Source organism: Aptenodytes patagonicus, chromosome 2, assembly GCF_965638725.1.
Source record: "Aptenodytes patagonicus chromosome 2, bAptPat1.pri.cur, whole genome shotgun sequence".
NCBI classification, from domain to species: Eukaryota; Metazoa; Chordata; class Aves; order Sphenisciformes; family Spheniscidae; genus Aptenodytes; species Aptenodytes patagonicus.
The window spans coordinates 167,430,461-167,451,347 of record NC_134950.1 but is presented as its reverse complement, the minus strand read 5'-3'; the positions used below and the strand labels follow the sequence as shown (position 1 = coordinate 167,451,347).

The 20,887-nt window shown below is 43.0% G+C and overlaps 1 protein-coding gene across 3 annotated transcripts in view; it reads left to right on the top strand.

The window, feature by feature from the left end:
* The first annotated feature begins 529 nt into the window (after positions 1 to 529).
* CRHR2 (corticotropin releasing hormone receptor 2) overlaps positions 530 to 20,887 on the top strand; it is a 170,107-nt gene continuing 149,749 nt past the window's right edge. For 2 of the 3 annotated variants that reach the window (XM_076332016.1, XM_076332015.1), the window contains exons 1-2: positions 530 to 598; positions 14,563 to 14,656. In XM_076332016.1, the coding sequence (XP_076188131.1) occupies positions 533 to 598; positions 14,563 to 14,656 (160 nt within the window). In that variant the 5' untranslated portion in view covers positions 530 to 532. Of the gene's footprint in view, positions 599 to 14,562; positions 14,657 to 20,887 lie in introns of those variants that run through there. The other variant, XM_076332018.1, reaches the window with a different exon arrangement.

Below are 20,887 nucleotides of genomic sequence, written 5' to 3'. Positions count from 1 at the left end.
CCAGTATATGGGGGTGGAGGCGTGGGGGGTGGAGGAGGATCCCCGCTATTTCTGGAGGCTTGTGTGGAGGGTGTCCCCATTGCACCCAGTGCTGGGGTAAAGGGATCTCCATTGCACTTAGTGCTTGGGGAGGGGGTTGCTTCTGGAGGATTGTGGGCAGTGAAGCCCCTATTGCACCCAGTGCCTGGTGGAGGGGGGAATCCCTCTTGCATTCAGTGTAGGGGAAAAGGAAGGTCCCCCTTGCTTCTGGAGGCTTTGAGGGTCGCGCTCCACCGGGGCGCCCCCAGCCGCCTCCATCCCCGAGGCATCCTGGGCGGAGGGCGGGCTTGACTCCCCCGCCCGGCTCCCTCCCTCCCTCCCTCCTGGGGGTTTGCCCTGGGACGCGCCGGCGGCACCGGGGCTGGCTCCTCGGCGGCGGGCAGGGGTCAAGGGCAGCAGCGGGGGGGAGATGCCAGCGCCGGGGCAGCGCGGAGGCTCCGGCTGAGCGGGCAGCGCCAGCCCCGGGGACACCCCCCCCAGCCCCGCCGGCCCCATGGCGGGGCGGGGGCCGCAGCGCAGCCTCCCGGCGGCGGCGGCCGCCGCGCTCCTGCTCTTGCCCGTAAGTGCCGAGGCCGGGGAAGGGGTGGCGCGGGGGCAGGGAGGGAGGGCGGGGGACGCCCCACGACCGCGGGGAACCCAGTCGGTCTGTGAGGGAGCGGGGGCTGTGCCCCGTCCCTCACAGGTCGCGCCCGCCTCCGGGTGCCGAGCGATCCGTCCCGGTGGCCGTTAACCGCTCCCTCACAGATCCCGTCCGTCCTCGGGCACTGAGAGACCCCGTCCGGGGACCGTTACCCGCTCCCTCACAGGTCCCGCCCGCGCCCGGGTGCTGAGGGATTCGTCCCGGTGGCTGTTACCCGCTCCCTCACAGGTCCCTCCCATCTCCAGGCGCTGACAGACCTCGTTTGGGACCGCTACCGGCTCCCTCACAGGTCCTGCCCGTCTCTGGGCGCTGAAATACCCTCTCCCCGTGGCTGCTCACCTCTGGGTCCCCTCGGAGCCCCTGGGCTGAACCATGGCCCTTCTTGGTGTCCCCTTCTCCGTGAAGCAGCCGCCTCCCTGTCCCCTTTCCTTACCAGAAAAGGTCCAGCACAAGGGACCCCACTGGTGTCGCAGCTCCCTGCCCCAGAGGAACGGGGTTTTCCTGCCACTGCCCAGTTCAGCGGGGCAGTGGGTGGCCCTGGCTGGCGCCCATTGTCCCCAGCCTCTCGCCCTGCTGCCTCTCCTCGCAGCAAGTGCTCGGCATCAGTTGCTCTTTCACCGCAGGGATCAGCAAACGGCGGGGGCAAAGGGCAGGGCTCAGCCCACGCATCCATCCAAGTGTTTGCTCTGAACTTCTCTTGAGTGAAATCTAAGAGAGGCTTTTCCTCGTGGTCCTTCTTGATCACAAGCTTCCCCCTGGGTGATTCTGGGATGAGGTGGAGATAAGATTGGCCTGTGTCAGACTGGACTTAAAACAGCTTTCCCAACCCACACTCCTAAGTCAGACTGACTTCTTTGGTGGCTTGTTTGTTTTAAGTGATGGTTTTAAGTGTGGTAAGTGATACTTGCAAAACAAATATGAGAAATTAAGCAGGAGGTACGTTGATCTTGTGCAGAATTTGTAAAGGCTGTTCCCACAGCATTAAAAAAGTGGCAGTGATCCTTCTGGACTATAGTGTAATTGGCCCGTCTTTAACATTTCCTTAAAGAAAGAAAATCTGTTCTATTTCCTTATGTTCTTTTTTTTTTCTCCTCTCTATCTAATTTACAAAGAAAGATAGAGGTCAGGCTTAAGATTCATAAAACAAAGAATCATAAAGAATCATTTGTTTATTGTGATCATTGCGAATCATAATAAACAAAGAATCATAAAACAAAGGCCAGGTCAGGAAAAGCAACAGCCTGCAAAGGAAAGCAACAATTTAATCTTAAAAGCTTTGCAGTAGCTTTCTTAGAAGACAGAATATTTTCTCAGCTCCACCAATGTCTTTTTTCCCCAGTCAGAGATCAGTGCACATGGGAGCAGAGTGGCATGGGTCTACACACTTGCTGTTTTCAATCCCAAACCAGTTCTTCCTAATCTTCATTTCTTAGTCCCTCTTCTCTTCCAGGCTGTGTTTTCCCGCATTGATTTCTTTTGGTCCATAAAAATATTTCAGTTTATGTTTAGAGAGGGGGAGTTCTTTCCAGTGAGGTTATCAAAAGTACCCAGGTACCAAGAGCTGCCAGACTAATTCTTTTTCAATGAGTCAAAAAATGTCATGTGCTTCCCCCGTAGATGTAATCTATGGACAGTTTTCCAGTTCCCCTGTAAATTTTGGTAGTTGGGTTGCTGCTTTAAAACAAAACAGCTGCCTTGAAAGAAAGAAAGAAAGAAAGTAGCACAGGTTAAGAATCAAAATGTCAAGTTTCCATAAAATGCCTTTAGTCTTAGAGAAATGTGTACTTGGAGTATATTCTGAGCATGCTTATATGGAGGAGCTTGTTGGAATGTAGCATGCTTGTGTCTGATACAGACTCATGTGTCTGCCTGTGCAGTATGTGGAAATAATGTCTTGGAAGATGATCTTCAGCCTCATGTATAGAACAGCTCTTACTGCTCCAGTTGTAGCAAAAGCAGAGCTTTTACTGTTCTTTTGGGGTGTGTTTTCATCCGCAAATGTTGGTAAATCTGTATCTCTGCTTTACAGCTGGATAAAACTTTGCACCACGAAGCTGAAGAGAAACGTTTTAAAACTTTGGCTCAAATCCAAAGCTCTTAAGTTCCTGTTTAACTTGAAAACACTTGAAAGTTGACTCGAAGTCAATGGCTGTATTCACATTTGTGGATTTGAGAAAAGGCATAGCTGCTTGTGGGAGCAGGCCCTTACGCGATTAAGGAAGCTTAAGTTTTCACAGCAGCTGAGCAGTTGTGTTTTATGGGAACTGCAGGTTTGCAACACATATGAAAATGAGGCAACTTTCTGGTACAGAATTAGATCTGCCACATGAAAATGCTGGTGCAAATGACCTGTCAGATTTCACAGGGCTGGTCAGCGAAAGGGTGAAGACTTGCACAGCAGGCTCTGAGATTTATGTTCTCTTAAAGGGTTTCTGTACATATGACACACTGGAAAATGCATTTACTTGAATATGAAAAACAAACAAACAAACCATAAAACAAAGGCAAATTAATCTTTTGACATTTTGATATAGAGTCCTTGCTGACTTCACGTAATTTGGAGGAGGGGGGATTATTCATCAAAAACAAAAGCAAAGCTTGGTATAATTCATATGCTCTCCTGAAGCTGTTAAAACAGCCAGAGCAGTTTGAGTATATCAGCCAGTGGTGACAAGTTAAATAATATTCCTGGTCTGAGACTGCCAAAATTCAGTCCTACTGTGAATTAATGCAGTATAAACATCTCATCATGAGAAGCCTTTCCTGGTGTAGTGTTTTGGCAGGGTTTAAATCTGTAGCCATCTTGTGGTAATTACTGGATGTTTGAAGGAGGTAGTTGTATGCAAGGAAGAATGGCTGATGTTGGCTGGCTGGTAGTTTTGCCATGAAACGTTTCAGTGATATTCATAGCTGCCCTTAGCTAGAAAGAAAGCAGCCTTTAGCTTTTGTTCGTATAAGGCATCTGCTTACATATTATTATTCTGTCAAGAGCAGATGAGAAATAATGATTAAGTCCTCTAAACTCTGTGGCCTTCATATTGCAAACCAGAGTGCAGTTGTGCCTGCCCCGCTTCTCGCATGCCTCTGCTGAAGCTGGTGGAGGAAGACAGTGCAGGGTCTCATTGCAGAGCATGCACTATCAGGTGCATACTTGTTTAGTTTCAGTCTCATAGGTTGTATCTCTACTAGTATATTAAGATTGCCAGGACACTCTTCAGCCTTCAGGCCAAATGCCAGCGAGTGGCTTGTGCCCATGCTATTAAGCTCCTTCAGCTTCTAAAATGGGAAGACTGTGCAAACTGTCCATTGAGAATGGTCCATGGTGCAGCCTAACTCCCAGATCATTCCCAGAACTGTTCGAGACACTGCTAGATTGCTTGGGGCAAAAATGTGGCCAGGAACCATACTAAAAAATTTAACAGTATAAACTATTAAGTACTTAAACCAGACCTTTGCACTGTTAGTTTTATTAGCTTAGATGGAGTATGCTGTACTCCCATTGCTCGGGGCTCTCAATGAGTGCCTGAGGGAGGCATTTTCCTCTAAGGCAAACTCTTCATTGCTATGACTTCAGCAATCAGCTTTCTTTGTGTTAGAGATTACTGTGGGATCCTGCTGGAGATGTGATGATCCGAGAGATTCACAATGAGAAAAACAGGGTAGTGGATAATATCAACTTTTTAAGGAAGTGAGTTTCTGTTTTGTTTTTATTTTCATTTTGCCCTATATATTAGTAAACCAAATATTTAAAAATATTATATTAGAACAAACATTTGCGCCTTTCTAGATTTTTTTTAATAGTACTGCAGATTTTATTTTTTGGGGAGGTGAGGAAATGTGGGTGGTAAAAACAGGCTACACACACTGCTGAATTTAATCCTTTTTAGTTTATGTCACTTTGAGGTTTGCAGCACTGCAAACCCAAGAAGGAGGCTGTGGGGAAAAGATGATTTACTTCAGATTAAAATTTTATCCAGTAAATGACATTTCTGCAGGAATTTACTTTTCCACTCTGTGTCTATAAATTGAAACAGATAGATCAAATCTTGATCATGTATACGTGCTTCTTTTTTTTAACCTACACCAGTTTTAATCCCAAATGTAGTCTGTTCTCCTTTAAAGTCCTTTCCAACCTAAATGATTCTATGGTTCTATGAAAGTGCAAACATTAATATTTGGACGTAAAGCTGGAGCTGTCCAGCGAGCCACATGGCACCTCCTTGCCTCCTATAGATATGCAATGATATGTATCAGAGCACTGCATAAACATTGTTTTTGCCTCCTTATCTTCCTATTCATAACAACCAGCCTTGACAACTAAACATTTCCTGCTGATTTGCTTTATCAAACTATTTCTTTATACAGAATTACTTTCTTTTACTGCTAATCCTTTTTTTTTATCTTAATAGCTTTGAAAATAGCTTTTTTTTTTTTTTGAGTTGGCGAGTGTTGGGTGAAGAGCTTTATGTGTTTTATTTCTTTTCTCTGAAGAGTTAGACAAATTTTGCTATGGCCCTTATTACAAGAGAAGACAAATAGATAGAAACTAGTCATTTACCATTGCGATCAGTCAGCTAACAAGTACTGTCCTTCAGATGAACGGCTGCTTGAATTTCATCAATCATGTCCAGATGTACGAAAATTTCATTTCCAGTTTCTGGTGCCAGTGTGAGGATAATTGTTAGATGCTTCCTGCACTGCCGTTTGACACATAGCATGCCATGCTTTCGTAAGTACTGATCAGTTCTCTGGGTCTGGGATCATTTGGATTGGCTCTCGCAAGCAGAAGTTCTGCCGGCCCTACATGATCTTGACAAAGGCTGTGCCATTTGGGAAGTGCTGTGGCAGGGACAGTGGCGTTCTGAGAAAGCCGGTTCACAGAGATGGGTTTTGATATCCTGGCCTGGCCTCTGGCTCACGAGTACCTCATTGCTGTGCAAGTGAACCCACGTTGAGAGTCAGGTGCTGGGAGCGTGCTGCTCCTGCCCGTGCATGTCTTGTTCCTCAGATTGACAGCTCTGTTGTGGAGCTAAATGAGTGGAGAACTTTGAAGCTGTCCTTCTCTGGGAATGACCAATTAAGCGGCATGTGCTTGTGCAGAAATGCGGCTTGTTTTCACTAGATAAGAAAGAAAATCCATTTGATATTTCAAGAGCTGAAAAGTACTTCTTCAACAGAGCTGTAAGAAAGTGAAACTAATTAAAGCTCTATAAACTTTTGCGTAATCCTGGCTGAAAAACTATCCACTCTTGGTTGTGTATGCCGGGAAAGTAAATAGTGAGCAATGCAGATGGAGATTAAAATACATTAGCTGTCCTCACTGCAATCCTAAACCCTTGCCCTAGTAATAGTAGCTGAAGTGCCAGAGAACTGGAAGGGAGCCACCTGCCTCTGGGGGCTATGGGATAATCTCTCTTGCTGTTACCCAGGTTCTTGGGAAATGGGAGGCTTTCTGAGTGCTGCCATCTCTGCGCTGCCTTGGTTTTGGGAGTGCTGTCCTCTAGCAGGGGTGGCTTTTCCAGTGGAAAGGAAGTTCTAGGAGGAAGGAGGAAAGAAGGCGAAAGCGAATGAAAGGAAGTGTGCTGATGAGTCCGAACAGGTTGCCTGGGGGCTGCCAGCCAGGCTCTGCTAGCAGGCGTCTCAGTGCACGGACTAAAGTATCGATTCCTTTTGAGTGGCAGTAGCAGACTCCCACAGCCCAGACATAGCTTGGGTTTCAGGAGGCTCAGGCCAACAGAAGCAGAGACATGGCCCGTGAGCCAGCACCAGTGGCTGTATTTTGTAGCGTGGCCATCACAGGCGTAACCTTTCTGCTCTCTCAGTTTCAGTCCCAAGGGCTACTCAGAGTAGCGCTGTGCTCCTGCTGTTTCCTTGTTTTGGGGGCGAGGATGTCCAGGGACCAGTCTGCTCCTTCTGTTGTCGATTGACTCTTTCAAAGCAGAGAGGAAGGCCAGGTTTATCTCTCTGGCTGACAAGAATGATGTCTCAGAGCACATGACAGGATTTTGACTAGGCGAGCTCCAAATCAGATGGAGTGAGGATCTTTCCTCATCCTGCCTCATGTCCTAACTGCTAGGAGATCAGCTATTTAGTCCATCTTGAACCTGAGAGACCTTCCCAGGTGTAACAAACCCCTACTTTCTCAAAACAAGTGTCTTTTCATGAATATTTTCCAGTCTTGTCAGACTTTCAGTATTTCTTTCTTTTGGACAGGAAAAAAAGTTTAAAAGAAAATTCTATCTTTAAATATAAAAATAATTTAAAAATACCTTTTCATAGTATTTGACATAATATTTTAATCCTGATTATGTACAGAACAGAGTCCAAAAAATTAGAAACATGGGTGAAAAAAACCTCAAAGCCTCTAAATTGCTGGTTATTGTTCAAGATACAGTCTGTAAACTGTTTATTACAGGATTGCTAATAGAAAGGGTTTGGTGGTAACTGTTGTCTATTATTATTTTTACCATAGGGGCTATATGTCCTGGAATCAAGGAATGAAAAAATAATTTATGCTGGAAGGGACTGCTAGAGGTCTCTTGTCCAGCCTCCTCGAAGCAGGGCTAATTCCAAAACCAGATCATGTTGCTCAGGGCCTCATCCAGTTTGGTTGTGAAAATCTGCAAAAATGGAGATGTCACAGCATCTCTGAACCTCTTTTCTAATGCTCAGCCGTTGTCGTGGTGCATAATTTTTTCTTCATGTCCTGTGAGATTTTCCCTTGCTGCAACTTGTGAATGGTGCCTGCCTCTTGTCCTTTTGCTGTAAACTTCTGAGAAGAGTCTGACTCCTCTGTAATTCCCCTTCAGGTGGTGAAAGACTGTTGTTAGACCTTCTCTTGTTCCAGTCTTGGAGTTAAATTTCACTGTGATATGTGCTTTTCAAATACTAAAGGTGGGCTCCAGCCCAAGAGTTAGTAGTTTAAGGAATAAGCAATGGATGGAGAGAAAGAGAATTAAGAATGAGCCAGTGAGGTGACACTGGTCATCAGCAGTGAACTATCATGAAGTCTTGGGTCAAAGGAATATTTTATGGAGGATATAGAGGTACCATTGTCGACATTCCATGGACAGTGAGAGCAGATATCACTAGCTGATTAAAGTCTTGATCCAGCATGGGAGATGGGCTTTTACCTTTTTTAGGTGGGAGCGTGCTGGCAGAGACATGAAAAACAAAGATTAGGAGCTCACAGTTGATGATCTAGAATTGGGAGAGCCTGTGAAGGGAGGCCTTGAAATGTAGTGGCAGCGTGATAATGATGGATGGGTGAATGATCTTTGCAGAGACTATTAAGGTAGATGAGAGTTTGCCTGGGAGAGCTAGCTGAGATACTGGCATTCATTTGGGTAAATGTGACTTTTAAACTTGAGCTACTCTGGATTCCCTGTGTGTTTTGTCTCCAGTGCATAAGTCATCTTGTCCTGAAGTGCATGCTTAAAGTAGAAGTGATGGATTGTTCCTTGATAGTGCTTCCTTCTTCCACTGAATATTAGGGAGCCTAAAGCAATGCCTTCTGAAATAGGTGAGTGAGGTGAATCACATTTGAGCTGCTGAGGGGATTCATAGCAACATGAATTGGGTGGAAAAAGCAGGGAAGAATTAGTCATGGGTTTGGTGTGAAGACCTAGGACCTAGCAGACATGAAGGCAGGAGTGCTGTGAAGGGCTTGCTCCCCTTCCAGATTCTGAATATGATATCCACAGGTATGGGGAATGAAGAACAAAACTCTTCCAGTGTGTGAAATTGAAAAGTCTTTCCATTAAGCAATTTTATTTGAAGACAGCTGTAGCCTGTGATTCAAATGCTATTTTGCTCCTTTTTAATATCTCATGTTGCTTTCGGAGGGCATGGAGACTTGCTGGGACAAGTCCAGCTCATGGGTGGTCTTAAACAGTTTTGCTTTGTATGCTGTGACTCAGAAAGGGACTTAGCACATGCATGGTTTTCAGTGGATGAAGAACCTCCCCTCTACGCCCCTATTCAGCAGAGCACGTAGGCAGATGCTTAATGAAGGCAGATCTCCAAGCTTCAAAGACAACAGTGAAGTTCAGTGGTGGGCTCAGTGTAGCAGATGCTTGAGGTTTTTAAATTTATTTCTGAATAAAGATGAATTTAATTTCATGCTTAGAACTGAGCATGTGTTTAGTTGCTTTATTGAACTGAGGTCCTACTTCCCGTTCCGGGCAGACTTACATTCTCTTTCTCCAGACTTCCTGGAAGAGCTGCAGAACACATGCTGACCTCTAAGATCATAGAGCAATGTCTCATGGATCATTTGGGGTTCACTAGCTAGTAGCACTATTTTATCTAGACGCTTGGATTAACTTAGAGACAAGTAATAACGTGGAGTTGAAAGAGCTGAAGGATGACTTGAAAAGGAGACTGTTTTTCTTGAACTGTGCTAGCAGTCTTTCCTTTTACTGTAACTGTAGCTGGCTCAGGTTTCAGGTTGCAGGTTCCTGTGAAAACTTGTATTTAGACCTTCTGTCACAAATGGAAATTATTTTTCTGGTGAAGCAGAGCCAAACGATTGTATACTGCCAAATGCCGCTGCACTAGCAAAGTTAAGTTACTGAATTGAGAAAGGCCAAAGAGATCTTTGGACTGACTTTTTTTGGTTCTTCAACAAGCAAAGTATTTCCACCATGCTGGCTCTCTTAGCACTGTCCTTTAATAAGCATCTCTTTTGCATACTTCTTGTGCATGAAGTAACCACACGACAGTCAGTATAAATCCATCCTGGCCACAGAAAAGACTGCCTTCCCCTCCTCTCCTAGGCTGTTCTCTGTTTTCCTCTTTAAGTAGCATTCTTCACTCTCCTGGTTGTGCATATTCCTTCAGGTGATTAGTAGCCAGCAAATATTCTGGGTCTCCTCACTCTCTTCCATGTATTGCCATCTCTTGTTAGAGAGAAAGAGCTTCTCAGATGAATGTTGGCATTTGTTATAAGTGCATGCCACTGAATACCCGGCATTTTTTCCCAAAGCATCTGTTTTCACACACAAGTACTGGTGGTGGCAGGAACCCGTGCACAACTTGCCACGTGCCCACCTGCCCTGGAAACTCCCTAGCTGTATTCAGAGAATGGGTTGTGTCAAGGAAGTGTGGGATTTTCTTTGATTTTGCTGCATCAAGCTCTTTCACTAATTATATTTTCATGGTGGAGTTAGATGCATGTGTTTCCCTAAACTGAGCTGCTGTGGACACAAACTAAGAGTTTTTGCATTTAACTGGACTGCTGCTCTGAGACAGTCCTTCCCAAACGTTCAGGTGAACACTCGATCTCATTGTAGAAATGGTGCATTTGGACAGCTTAACTTAATAAGGTTACCTTTGAGCCAGGAGTATTTCTCAAATTAATTTATTTGAATTGTCTAATTGAAGAACTAAAGATTAAATCCAGGTTTTCTTTTTCTTTTTCTTCTTTTTTTTTTTCTTTTTAGTTCTGGGGCAAAACTACAAAGTAGCAGCTTTCTGTGTGCTCAAGGCAATTTCACTGCACTGTTGATGTTGAAATGAGGTAGAATTTAAGGCCTCAGCACTACCCAGATGTTTTACAGAAACCCCTGGGAGGCGGTGCAGCAGGAGTCTTAGCAGCAGTGCTGCTTCACAGAAATGAAGGGTAGGAATAAGCATCCTCCTAACATGATCCATGCCATTACCATAGATGTCTACTCAGGAGGCGAAAGTGCTTTGACTTTATAAGGAGCACAGGTGGCTGGTTTAGACTGAGACTTCATTTTTATGTGGCAATGGAGACGTGAGATGGATCCTTCTCTTGTCAATTGTGGACTGAGCACATTTTGTGGTTGATAACTACAAAATTGTTTGGTGTTGGAAGGTCACTTCATCTTGCTCAGTAAAAGAAAGAAAACAGTAGTACTCCAGATAATTTTATAAGATGGTGATGTGTTCCTGTCTGCTCTAGCCATCACCTCTAAGAATGTTTTTATCTCTCCTTTTGTATATAGTGTCTAAAGAAAATTTAGGAAGGATTCATCTAAGGTACTTTGTCCTTATAGTGGGTGAGACCCAGCTAATGCTGTCAGCGGAGGTCAGGGACTGATTCATTTCAACTTAAAGATTTAAAATATGGCAGATGAACTGCACCTGAAAAATTCCTACTTTGCTTCCTGAATTGCAAAGGAATCCCCAGGTGATCACCTCAGCTGTTGCTCTCTTTATTTGGAAGTCTGAGCTATTTGAGATAAATCCCACTGGTTTTCTGTGAGCGGCTTTCTAATGAGATGCTGTTATAGTTCCACGGGATGGATTTCTCGAGGACCTCATAAGTACTAGATACTACATTTTTTTGAAAGGGAGAATTTTTGCTCTGTTACTTTGAGACTATGTCTCAGGTGTCAGCACCTCTGCTTTTGTTCAGCATGCCACCAGCAGATGTTTTACAGGGAGGTGTAACAGCTTCTTCTAAAAAGCTGGCTTTTATTAGGCAACTAGAATATGGTATCTGGGAATTCTTATGTGAGAATGGGACAGCGGAGCATATGCATCTGTCCATGTTTGGCAGCATTCGCTGCCTCCGAGCTTACCTCCCCCATCGTGGCAACCAATGTTGCACTGTCACGTGTCACCCTTTTCCACTTCAGCTCTTTCCTTCAGTTTTCAGTCATGCTGACTTCATCCGATCTGCTGCTTCTTGTTGCTAGATATTTAAACTTATATGATGCTGTCCATTGTATCTCTGTGGTAGCCCCATGCCTATATTGGCAGTTTTGGATCCTATTCATAGCTTTGGGGGCTTGTTTATATTACTGTAGCCATTTCTTACATGTTTGAGAGACGAAAACAACCTCTCCAATGCAGGTGAATTACAGTATCAGTGTTCATTTGTTTTTTATAGATACATATCACTACAGAGTGGAACACAATAATCTTTCAAACCAGGACTCTATGTTAATTGTTTTTAAAATTAAGTTACAAGTCCTCTCTAATCTGCATGAAATAACCACAAATTCTAGTAGGAACTGAGAGGAGGCAACACTATGATGGATCAGATATTTGTCTATGCCCAGAGCTCTCCATATGGATCCATTGAGGCATGTTACATATATCATATAATGTTGCATATGTGTTTTTATGACTTCACGTTAGTAATTTATGAGAGTACTTGTGTGACAAAGAACAAATTCTGCATAAAGAAATGTTTGCAAGATTGGAGCCCTTCCATTTGCAGAGGAGCACACACTACTGTTAGTGTCTTGCAACTTCAAACAACATAGCATAGCAATATGTTACTCTCTCTTAGATTGTTGCCCTTTTCATCTACCCTTCCCATATCTAGAGGTGATCTTATGGTGAGTTCCTCTGATTGTGTCTCGTAGTTGCATGCCCTCTGACAAAGATGAAGACCTTTCATGGATTAATGAAGAGCAGTGACCACAGCCAAAGGGAAAGGTCTAACAAAATGACCATGAGAGGCACAGACAGTGACGCACTGGAACAATTCATCCATTGCTTTTCTGAAAGTCCTCTCAGATATGAACGGGAAGTTGACCAAAGGCTCTATATATTGTTCCGAAGAGTTAGAACTGGCCTGCAGACTATTAGTTGGTGCCCCTGCTTTAGAAAGTAGAAGACTCCTTTTCACCTTAATCTCTGGCTCAGTGCATTATTTTTATTTGTTCATAAAAGTCCACAGGTGCTCAGAGAAATTAAGATAGACATTTTCATGCACATTTCAGGTAAATGTGCAAAACAACGTAGAACTGATTTGGTGGGAAGAGGTCATGGAATAGTAGCTGTCTTAAGGGAAATGCAGTTTGAGTAAAGTGGTGCATTAGTTACTCAAAGTAACTAGTATTTCAAAATATATACACAGTCACAGGCCCAATTACATATCTTTAAAATTCTACATTACTTAAATTTTTCTTTTTTTGCTGTTCTTTATTATTTTCAGAAGGGTTTTTTAGGCTTTTGGGGTTTGTCTGCTTTAAATAATACAATTTTTAAAAAGTATCACACACAAGAAAGCTGTGGTTAGTGGAGAGAAAATGAAAGCAAAAGTAACATAATATGTGGAAGGCGCTTTTCCCTCTAGCCAAATGAACCTAAGTTGACCCTAAAGCAAATGTGACATTTAACCTTTCTTGTTCCTACACATGCTGTGCTAAGCTTGACCTCTGTCTGTTCTTTCCCATCATCTTACAAAGCAGACAGCTGAACATGCAGTGTATTTACAGTACATGGAGGTGTCTCAAGTTTCTTCTTTGAAGTGAGACGGTGCTTTGGCCTGAGAGGTAGCAGAGTGGCAGAGGGTTAGAAGGGAAGAAATGCCTCTGCTATGTCAACTCACGTGACTGGGTCTGACATGAGGCATGACCACTACAGAGTCTGCTTTCTGGCAGGCTCGGCTGGAGTTCTGTGCCTTGTAAGATTATGGCATCTGCCCTGGCTGCAGAACAGAGCCATTGCCTTTCTCTATCTCCTTGACCTGACCACGCACGGTCAGTACCCTGGAAGGGTCTACTACAGGAGGCAGTAGTTTGAGTCTCCCTGGAGGAGAAACAGCAGCTTCATGGTGTTTATTTGAAAAGAATGAAGTCTGAAAAAGGCTTTTTGTTTGTATTTCAAGACTTCTGATTTTGTAAAATATCAGCAAAGTGAGAAATAGATAGAAATAGTATTGTACAAAGAACAGTTGTTCTTTAGAGACTAACATTGCTGATGAATTCTATTGTCATGATCATTTACTCCACTTCTTATTAAGTGACAAGGAATTCAGTGACATAAAGAGCGTGCTGCAATCACTTAATGCATCTTAAAGCACTGAAATGTAACGTCAACATTCAGGCAGTATGGTCGTTTCCCTGAGTAAAAGCTGTCTGTATTATGTTAAGAATCATTCTGCATAAATAGAAAAGCAAAGGCATTTTGTGTGTTACCACGGTTTTATATCCCCTCAGAAATAGTCAGGAAGACTTTGTTTCATAGTTTGAAAATTGAAGTTTCTGTCATTGATGTGTCACACCTGAATTTTCTCACCACATTTAGTTCTGCCTTTCTTAGAGGGCTTTTCAAGAGCTTGTCTTGCTCCAAGCAGTATCCCAACTCAGCTGTACATTGAGATGTAGAGTCCTGTGGGCTTCTTTCCTTTGTCTGCAGTGGTCACTTCAGTAATTTAATTTCTGAGTGTGAAAATGACAATGTATTCCTTGGATTCAACTCAAAATATACATATCCTAAAAATTACTTGGGGATCTACTATTATCCTGTACTGAACCCGCAGCTTTCTTGAAGTGCCCATGTTGATATTACTGCTTGCTTTCTTGCTAGCATTTGCCCTCAGTGGAGTGCTCAGCACTCTGAATTCTGAGAGTCAGAAACTCCTGTCTTTTTTACTGGCTAAAAAGAGCCAAGGATCACCTTACAGGCATGCCTACTTTTTCTATACAGTCAGTGGAAGCACTTTCCTCAAGCCTGCTAAATTGTCCTTTGCCAATTGCTGTCTCTCTTGAATGTGCAAGGATCTTTAGCACCCATGTAACCATTAAAAGTTAGTTGAAAAAATTCCACATGTGATCTTTAATGGGATGTGATTCATCTTCTCTATTTTAGGCATCTACTTTTAGGTGAGAGAAATTGTGTCCTGAGCTTTGTTAATGCTGTTGACTGGCTTCCTCAGGAAGAGGTCCAGGATAGGTGGTTCATTTGTAGATGCCTACATTTAGTCAGATGAATGCCACCATGGAGCTAAGCAAGTATAACCGTAAATCTTCTCTGTCATGAGGGGATATCTGTACCTGAACCAGTTATGAATGGGAACTGCTATGAAAGTGCTGGGGATTGTTGTACTCATGAATGAGAAAATCTATCCTGTGCTGCTGCTTTACTGTTTGTTTTGTTGTTTCTGTCTGTTCATCCAGATAGTTCTTCACTGTGAATCTTCCGTGAATCTGCCCTTGTCTGTTCTACTGGAAAAGTACTGTGAAGCTTTGTCAGCCCACACCAATGTCACAGGTATTTATTTCTCCATTTCTTGTTGGCTTCTTGTTACTGTAGGATCTGTTTTCAAAGTGTCCTTGCTCCAGGAACATCTTTTCTGGCTGAGATAAACATAGTGCCTGCAGCCTTCAGTTCTCATTGGCAACAATGTACAGTGGTGTGACATGGAAAGAAAACTTTGAATTTTGCACACCTGGAAAGAACTTCAGGTGAACTAATAATGACAGCCCTTTTTCAGAATTTAGTCTGTCAAACTGACTATACTCACCGACTGATAAGATAGTTGAAGGTCAGTACGGTTAAAGTGTCTGTATGCAGGCTGGGCCGGACTCGTTGCCAAAGGCTGTCCGCAATTCTCCAAGTGCAGCATGGGACATCCAGGTTGGGCAGGCGAAGACAGGTGGATGTGCTAGTAAAATCCAGCCCTTGTGTGGCATTCACTGTAGAAACTGGGGTGCTCTGACCAGACTGGCATCTCATATAAGCTAGGGATGAACCTTGGACCATTTCAGTCAGATCAATGGAGTATTTACCATGAAAAACACCGGTCCTTTAAATCAGAACACAGTACAGATGTTTAACCTCAAAACTTTACCATTTCTGTTTCCTGATCCCACCATCAAGCCTCCAAAGCCCGACTCTAACGCTTTAGGTAAGGACAGAAAGCTTTTCTGACAGAGGGGTAGGGCAGGGGCACTTAGGGGCACTGGCAGTGGTGTAAAGGGAGTATCACATACTCTCTAGAAGACTAAGGGCAGACAGCAGGAAGGAGTTGGGGGAATATGGTGCCATTGCTTTCCTCATACCAGTTTTTGAAAGCAGGGCAAAGCACTGATTCTTGTGCTTGATTCTTGGCTAAAAGACACCAGCACAAAAATGACACTGTAAGAGATGTGAAACTGCATCCAGCTTTGCTTCAGAAGTGGGAGAGGCACACTCACAGCCACTCCTCTGTGGAGTGACTGAAGGGGGGCTGTGCTGCAATGAGTGATGCTACTAGGGCAAACAGTACGTTTGTTTCTTTCCCCTTCACTTCTCTCTCCCCCGGTAAATCTTCATGGAGGGAGGACTTTAAAATATCTTGTAATAATGTAGATATTATCATTCAGCCAGTTCTTCAGCCCTGAGAAATGACAAAGGAAATGAGGCTTAAGGAAGAAAAAATCTTTCAGTATAATGTATCAGATCAATTGTGTTTTACTCCGACTGTATCAATTCCTTAAGGACAATAAGCTGATATAGATAAGCTGATCAGACTGAATTCTGAAGGTTGTGTTGCCTTAACTGTCTCTTAATTTGCATATAAATGGTTGTGTTGACCTGTATTATGAATCTAGCCTGAGCTCTGCAACTTGTGCCGTTGTGTTCCAGGGAGCAACTCTGCCTCATGTGGTATATTTGCTTGTATAAATTTTAATGACCAGCTATTCCATTCTGTAGCTGGAAACAAAGGAAAGATAGATGAGGTTCTGTGAAACCTTCCACAATTTTAGACCTTTCTTTCAGGTTTTATTTGCCTTTTGAATATTTTTGTAAATATTTTTGTAAAACTTGCCATTAATTCATAATGTATTTTTCCTTGTCCAGAGCTTCTATTGCAAAAAAACAAATTTCACAGCAGGCTGTCTTAGAAGTTGACAAACAATTTACTTCTCAACTGTTGACAAAAAATAATTTTCTGGACTATTTACATGGTGCATGAACACAGAGCATCTTCTCAGGCCGAGTGCAACTGCTATAATAGCATTTTAGTATGAAAAGCGAAGAGAAGTCACAGAAGCCTCTCTTCTCTTGCACTATCATTGTAAGGTATCACTGATCAAAAAGGTAAAGCCCTGCTCTGAAATTAATGAAACTTGATTGTTATATAGAGACAATCCAACATGCAGCTTTTCTAGAACATACCTTCCCATGATGCTTGTGACCATAGCCCTTTCTGCAGCATGCTTCAAAATCCTGTGAACATGTACTCTGCTTTGAGCATGGGTAAAACCCAAAGCTGCTTCATGTTCAGACCGGTTGGGCGTAAGCCCAGCTTCAGGCGTAAGCATGAAGTGAACTTTGGGACATACTAGGAACAAAAGTTCACTTTTTTGCTTAGCATTGGCCAATGTACTTTTCTCAATGTGGTGGATCATCAGCATGGTGCTTCTAACCACTACATGTTCATTTTGTCTTCCATGACAATTGCAGGATCTTCAAAACAATCTGGACTATTCAGCTATAAGTCTTCTCATTAAAAATGGAGGTCTGCAGTATAGTGATACCCTCTTCATAGTCAGTAAAGTTCTAGTCGGTACAGTTAAAGTCCAAAGCATGATTTCATCCTAAACTGGGATCTAAAATGAAGCAGAAATGAAATGCTTTTTCTTTAAAGGGATCCAAGGATAACAAGCTCCTCTGACTAAGTCTACTCTAATTTTTTGACGTCCAAAATTAGGTGAGCTGTGTGCATCCTTCATTTTGAACCCTCATAACAATAAGGATGTATCACATTGAAACATTGGTGTGCTCCATTCAGCAGCATGGATGTATAGAACCAGACCGTAGAGTCTGCAATGTCTGAGTCTTTTCTCTGGCTCACTTTCTTTGACACAGTGCAGATATCATATTTTAGAAGGGAAAAAAAATCAACAAAAAATCCCCAAGGAGAGCCATATTGAACAATCTTTATTTATAGCTGGGAGAACAGTAAATATTAAAGTTTTGTAATTGGTTATCATCTTCCCTGTCTCTTTTCCAGAAGATGCTGTTAATTAGTCCAATATGTTAATTTCCTCCCCCTATAATTACTAACTTCACCCCCCAAATATGTTCACACTAAGTATCCCAAACAGATGGCATGAAATGCTTCTGAGAATTTCATGTATGTGTAATTTCACTGAATTGCTGAGTGAATGACATTGTAAATTCAGTCTGAAGTGATTTAAAGCAAGCAATACTTTTTCAGAGTTGGAAGGCAATATAACTCACTCTCTCTTTTGGCCATTGTTTCCTTGAAAAATCCCTGGATGACACCTTCATGATTGCTTGGGTGCAGCTTTTGAGCTTGATGGGAATGCGTGTTTGTATTGGTGGACCTGAAGAAGAATTTTATTTAATTATTAATTTGCTTTCATATATAAGAGGAATTGGTTGAAATGGCAGGATATTTCTACAGTGACTCAGATGAAGATGTTTCTGATGTTGTAATCTCCTGATATGGTTTGGCTAGAATTACAGTAATATCCAGGATGACTGGATGACTGTAATTCTATATATCTGTATGATACGTGCACTGAGTTATAGCTTGACTTTTTAAAGGAAGTTAGAGGAAGTGGGTCCTCAGTTCACACTGATATTCCATGGGTTTTGTCATGCGTCCCTTCACATCCTTTGACTTTCCCATCTTACATGCTTCCATTAGAGACTACAAGTCCTGGCTTACATGTGATCCTACTCAATTTTGATCTCCATGGAAATCTTTTGATCCCACTTTTTGGTCCATTGACATGTTTGGCCACACAATCTTTAAGACCTTGTCAAAAGATGATTCATCTGAAAACAGGAATTTTGTCCAAAAAATAAACCAGAAGGTGGATGGCTAGTGCTACTGTGCTGATTGTATCAGTATAAGAATTGCATTCTCTGTTTTCCTTCTCTTTCTTACCCTTCAGTCACTTTGAAGGTTGTAATTTTCATTTATGGTGTTTAAGGCTATTCAGACAACCCAGTAAAGGAGAGACAGTAGATTAGATGTCACGCATTTCATTTCATGAAGTCCTGGGATACACTGAAAAGGAAAATTATTTGTTGCCCCTGGTGACTGGATCCTCTTGAGGTGGGGCTTGGTTCCTTGCCCTCATTCTGGTCACTTTGTAGTACGGTGAGAGATTGTTGTCTCACAGAAATAGTGTAAACATCCTGATTCTGAGTGGTGCAGGATCTCACCTGTACAAATTCTAGCTTATAGTACTCTGATGTTGTTTTCTCAAGTCTCTGGGGAAGCTCTGGTTTAAGGAACATGTTGGTGGGTGTGGGAGGAATGTATCCAGGGATGGATTCCAGCACACAACTCCTCAAAGATGTTCGTCAAGCCTCCAACTAACCTGACATCACTTGGAGATTGCCATAATTTCCCCTGTCGCTGGGACAGTGTCTTACACTAGAGGCTTCTCCAGTACTTACAATAGCACAAAATTGGGAAGGTATGAAAAGTGGTCTTCTTTTCTTACTCTTTGTTGAACCTCTTTGTTGTGGTACAACCCTGGTAGGCAACTAAGCCCCACACAGCCACTCACTCACTTCCCCCCCAGTAGGATGGGGGACAGAATCGGAAGAGTGAAAGTGAGAAAACTCATGGGCTGAGATAAAGACAGTTTAATAGGGAAAGCAAAAGCCACGCACGGAAGCAAAGCCAAACAAGGAATTCATTCACTCCTTCCCATGGGCAGGCAGGTGCTCAGCCATGCCCAGGAAAGCAGGGCTCCATCACGCGTAACGGTGACTTGGGAAGACAAACGCCATCACTCTGAAAATCCCCCCCCTTCCTCCTTCTTCCCCCAGCTTTATATGCTTAGCATGACGTCATATGGTGTGGAACATCCCTTGGGTCAGTTGGGAACAGCTGTCCCGGCTGTGTCCCCTCCCAGCTTCTTGTGCCCCCCCAGCCTGCTCGCTGGTGGGGTGGGGTGAAAGGCAGAAAAGGCCTTGACTCTGTGTCAGCACTGCTCAGCAGTAACAAAAACATCCCTGTGTTATCAACACTGTTTCCAGCACAAATCCAAAACACAGCCCCACACTAGCTACTGTGAAGAAAGTTAACTCTATCCCAGCCAAAGCCAGTACACTTTTATAGGCCCCACACTGAATCTCATCCAACACATCTGACATAGGTTTGCACTATTTCTCCCAGACAGGCATTGGTGTCAGAGTCCAATACCTTCTGACCAAGTTCTTTTAGATATTCCATGTGTGAAAGGTATGAAGTTTAATGACAAATTTACTTATTTGAAGATATTTGATGTTCTGATTTAGAAAAGTGATATAAAATATACTGAAAAGACAATACAAATATAAATTACACTTTATATAAAATATAACAATTGCAATACACAGTTCAATCACAATGGCAATATGATCCTCATTACTGGTCTCTATAATATGCTTACCATCAGGACACCGGGTATCCCCAGTCACTGCAAAGGAATATGTGGGTTGAAGCCAGCTAAAGCCCATTGCTCTCTTCAAAATTCTTCTGTTAGTTGTTTAGATTTTATAGTCTCTGCTGGGCTGAGCCATGTGTACGCTCCCCCCATGCTGGTCTGGCTAACTCTGGGAGACATTCATACTCTTTTAATGAACTCGGAGAAATATTTACACCACTAGTTGATCCCCTCAACTGTTGATAGCTGTTTATCTAAAACAAAGGACACCCTCCGGTCCCCTTTGTGTTGAAATAAAGTCAGCTTCTTTGCGACAGCTGTGGTCAGTCACACCCTACATTATTCCCTGAGTTTCATCCGCTCAGCACCTCTGCCTGTTTCCTCTGAGCTTTCTTCCATTGTAGGGCTTCATTGGTCGGTCACAACTGGCCAAAGCAAGGTTCATTTGAGAGAAGGATTTATGAAATCTCATGCCATTCTGAAGCATGAATCAAACTTCCTCTCTGGTCACTGTCGCGCTTCAGAGAACTTCTTAGTGTGGCTATCAATGTTGAGCTACCAAAGACGACATCTTGCCTAGAGGTCTCATGTAAACCATCTACAGATAGCCCTATGCTCAACTGCTGTGGAGTAAGTTATTATCACTTTTCAGAGGAAACTGTTCACAAGTATGCTAGACAGCAGTAAAAGCCACTTAGGAGAGGGAGAGAGAGCATGTGTACTCACGTGTCTTTGCAGGTTACTTTTTTAAGTGTATATTGAAAGATAGTAGCTGACAGCTGTGTGTTTGCTGCATGATCTTTGTCATTCAAGCCTAAATTAATGAGATTAAGATGCAAAAGTGCTCCGTCTGTGACAAAAAAAATACATGTACATAAGGGTTACTTCAGACCTTTGAATACTGCTTCAATGTTATGGATCTGGTTCTGTTTCCAGCTATGAAAAGTACGTATCTACAAAATAAGTAAGAGTGTGTGTGTACTGGGGGAAGTATATGGATGTGTTTGTGTTTTTGTATAGAGGTGACAAAACCACATAAATTGGAGAAAAGTAGCATCCTAAAATGTGGGTTTCTTGTTGAAATGAAAATTTGAAAGATTTC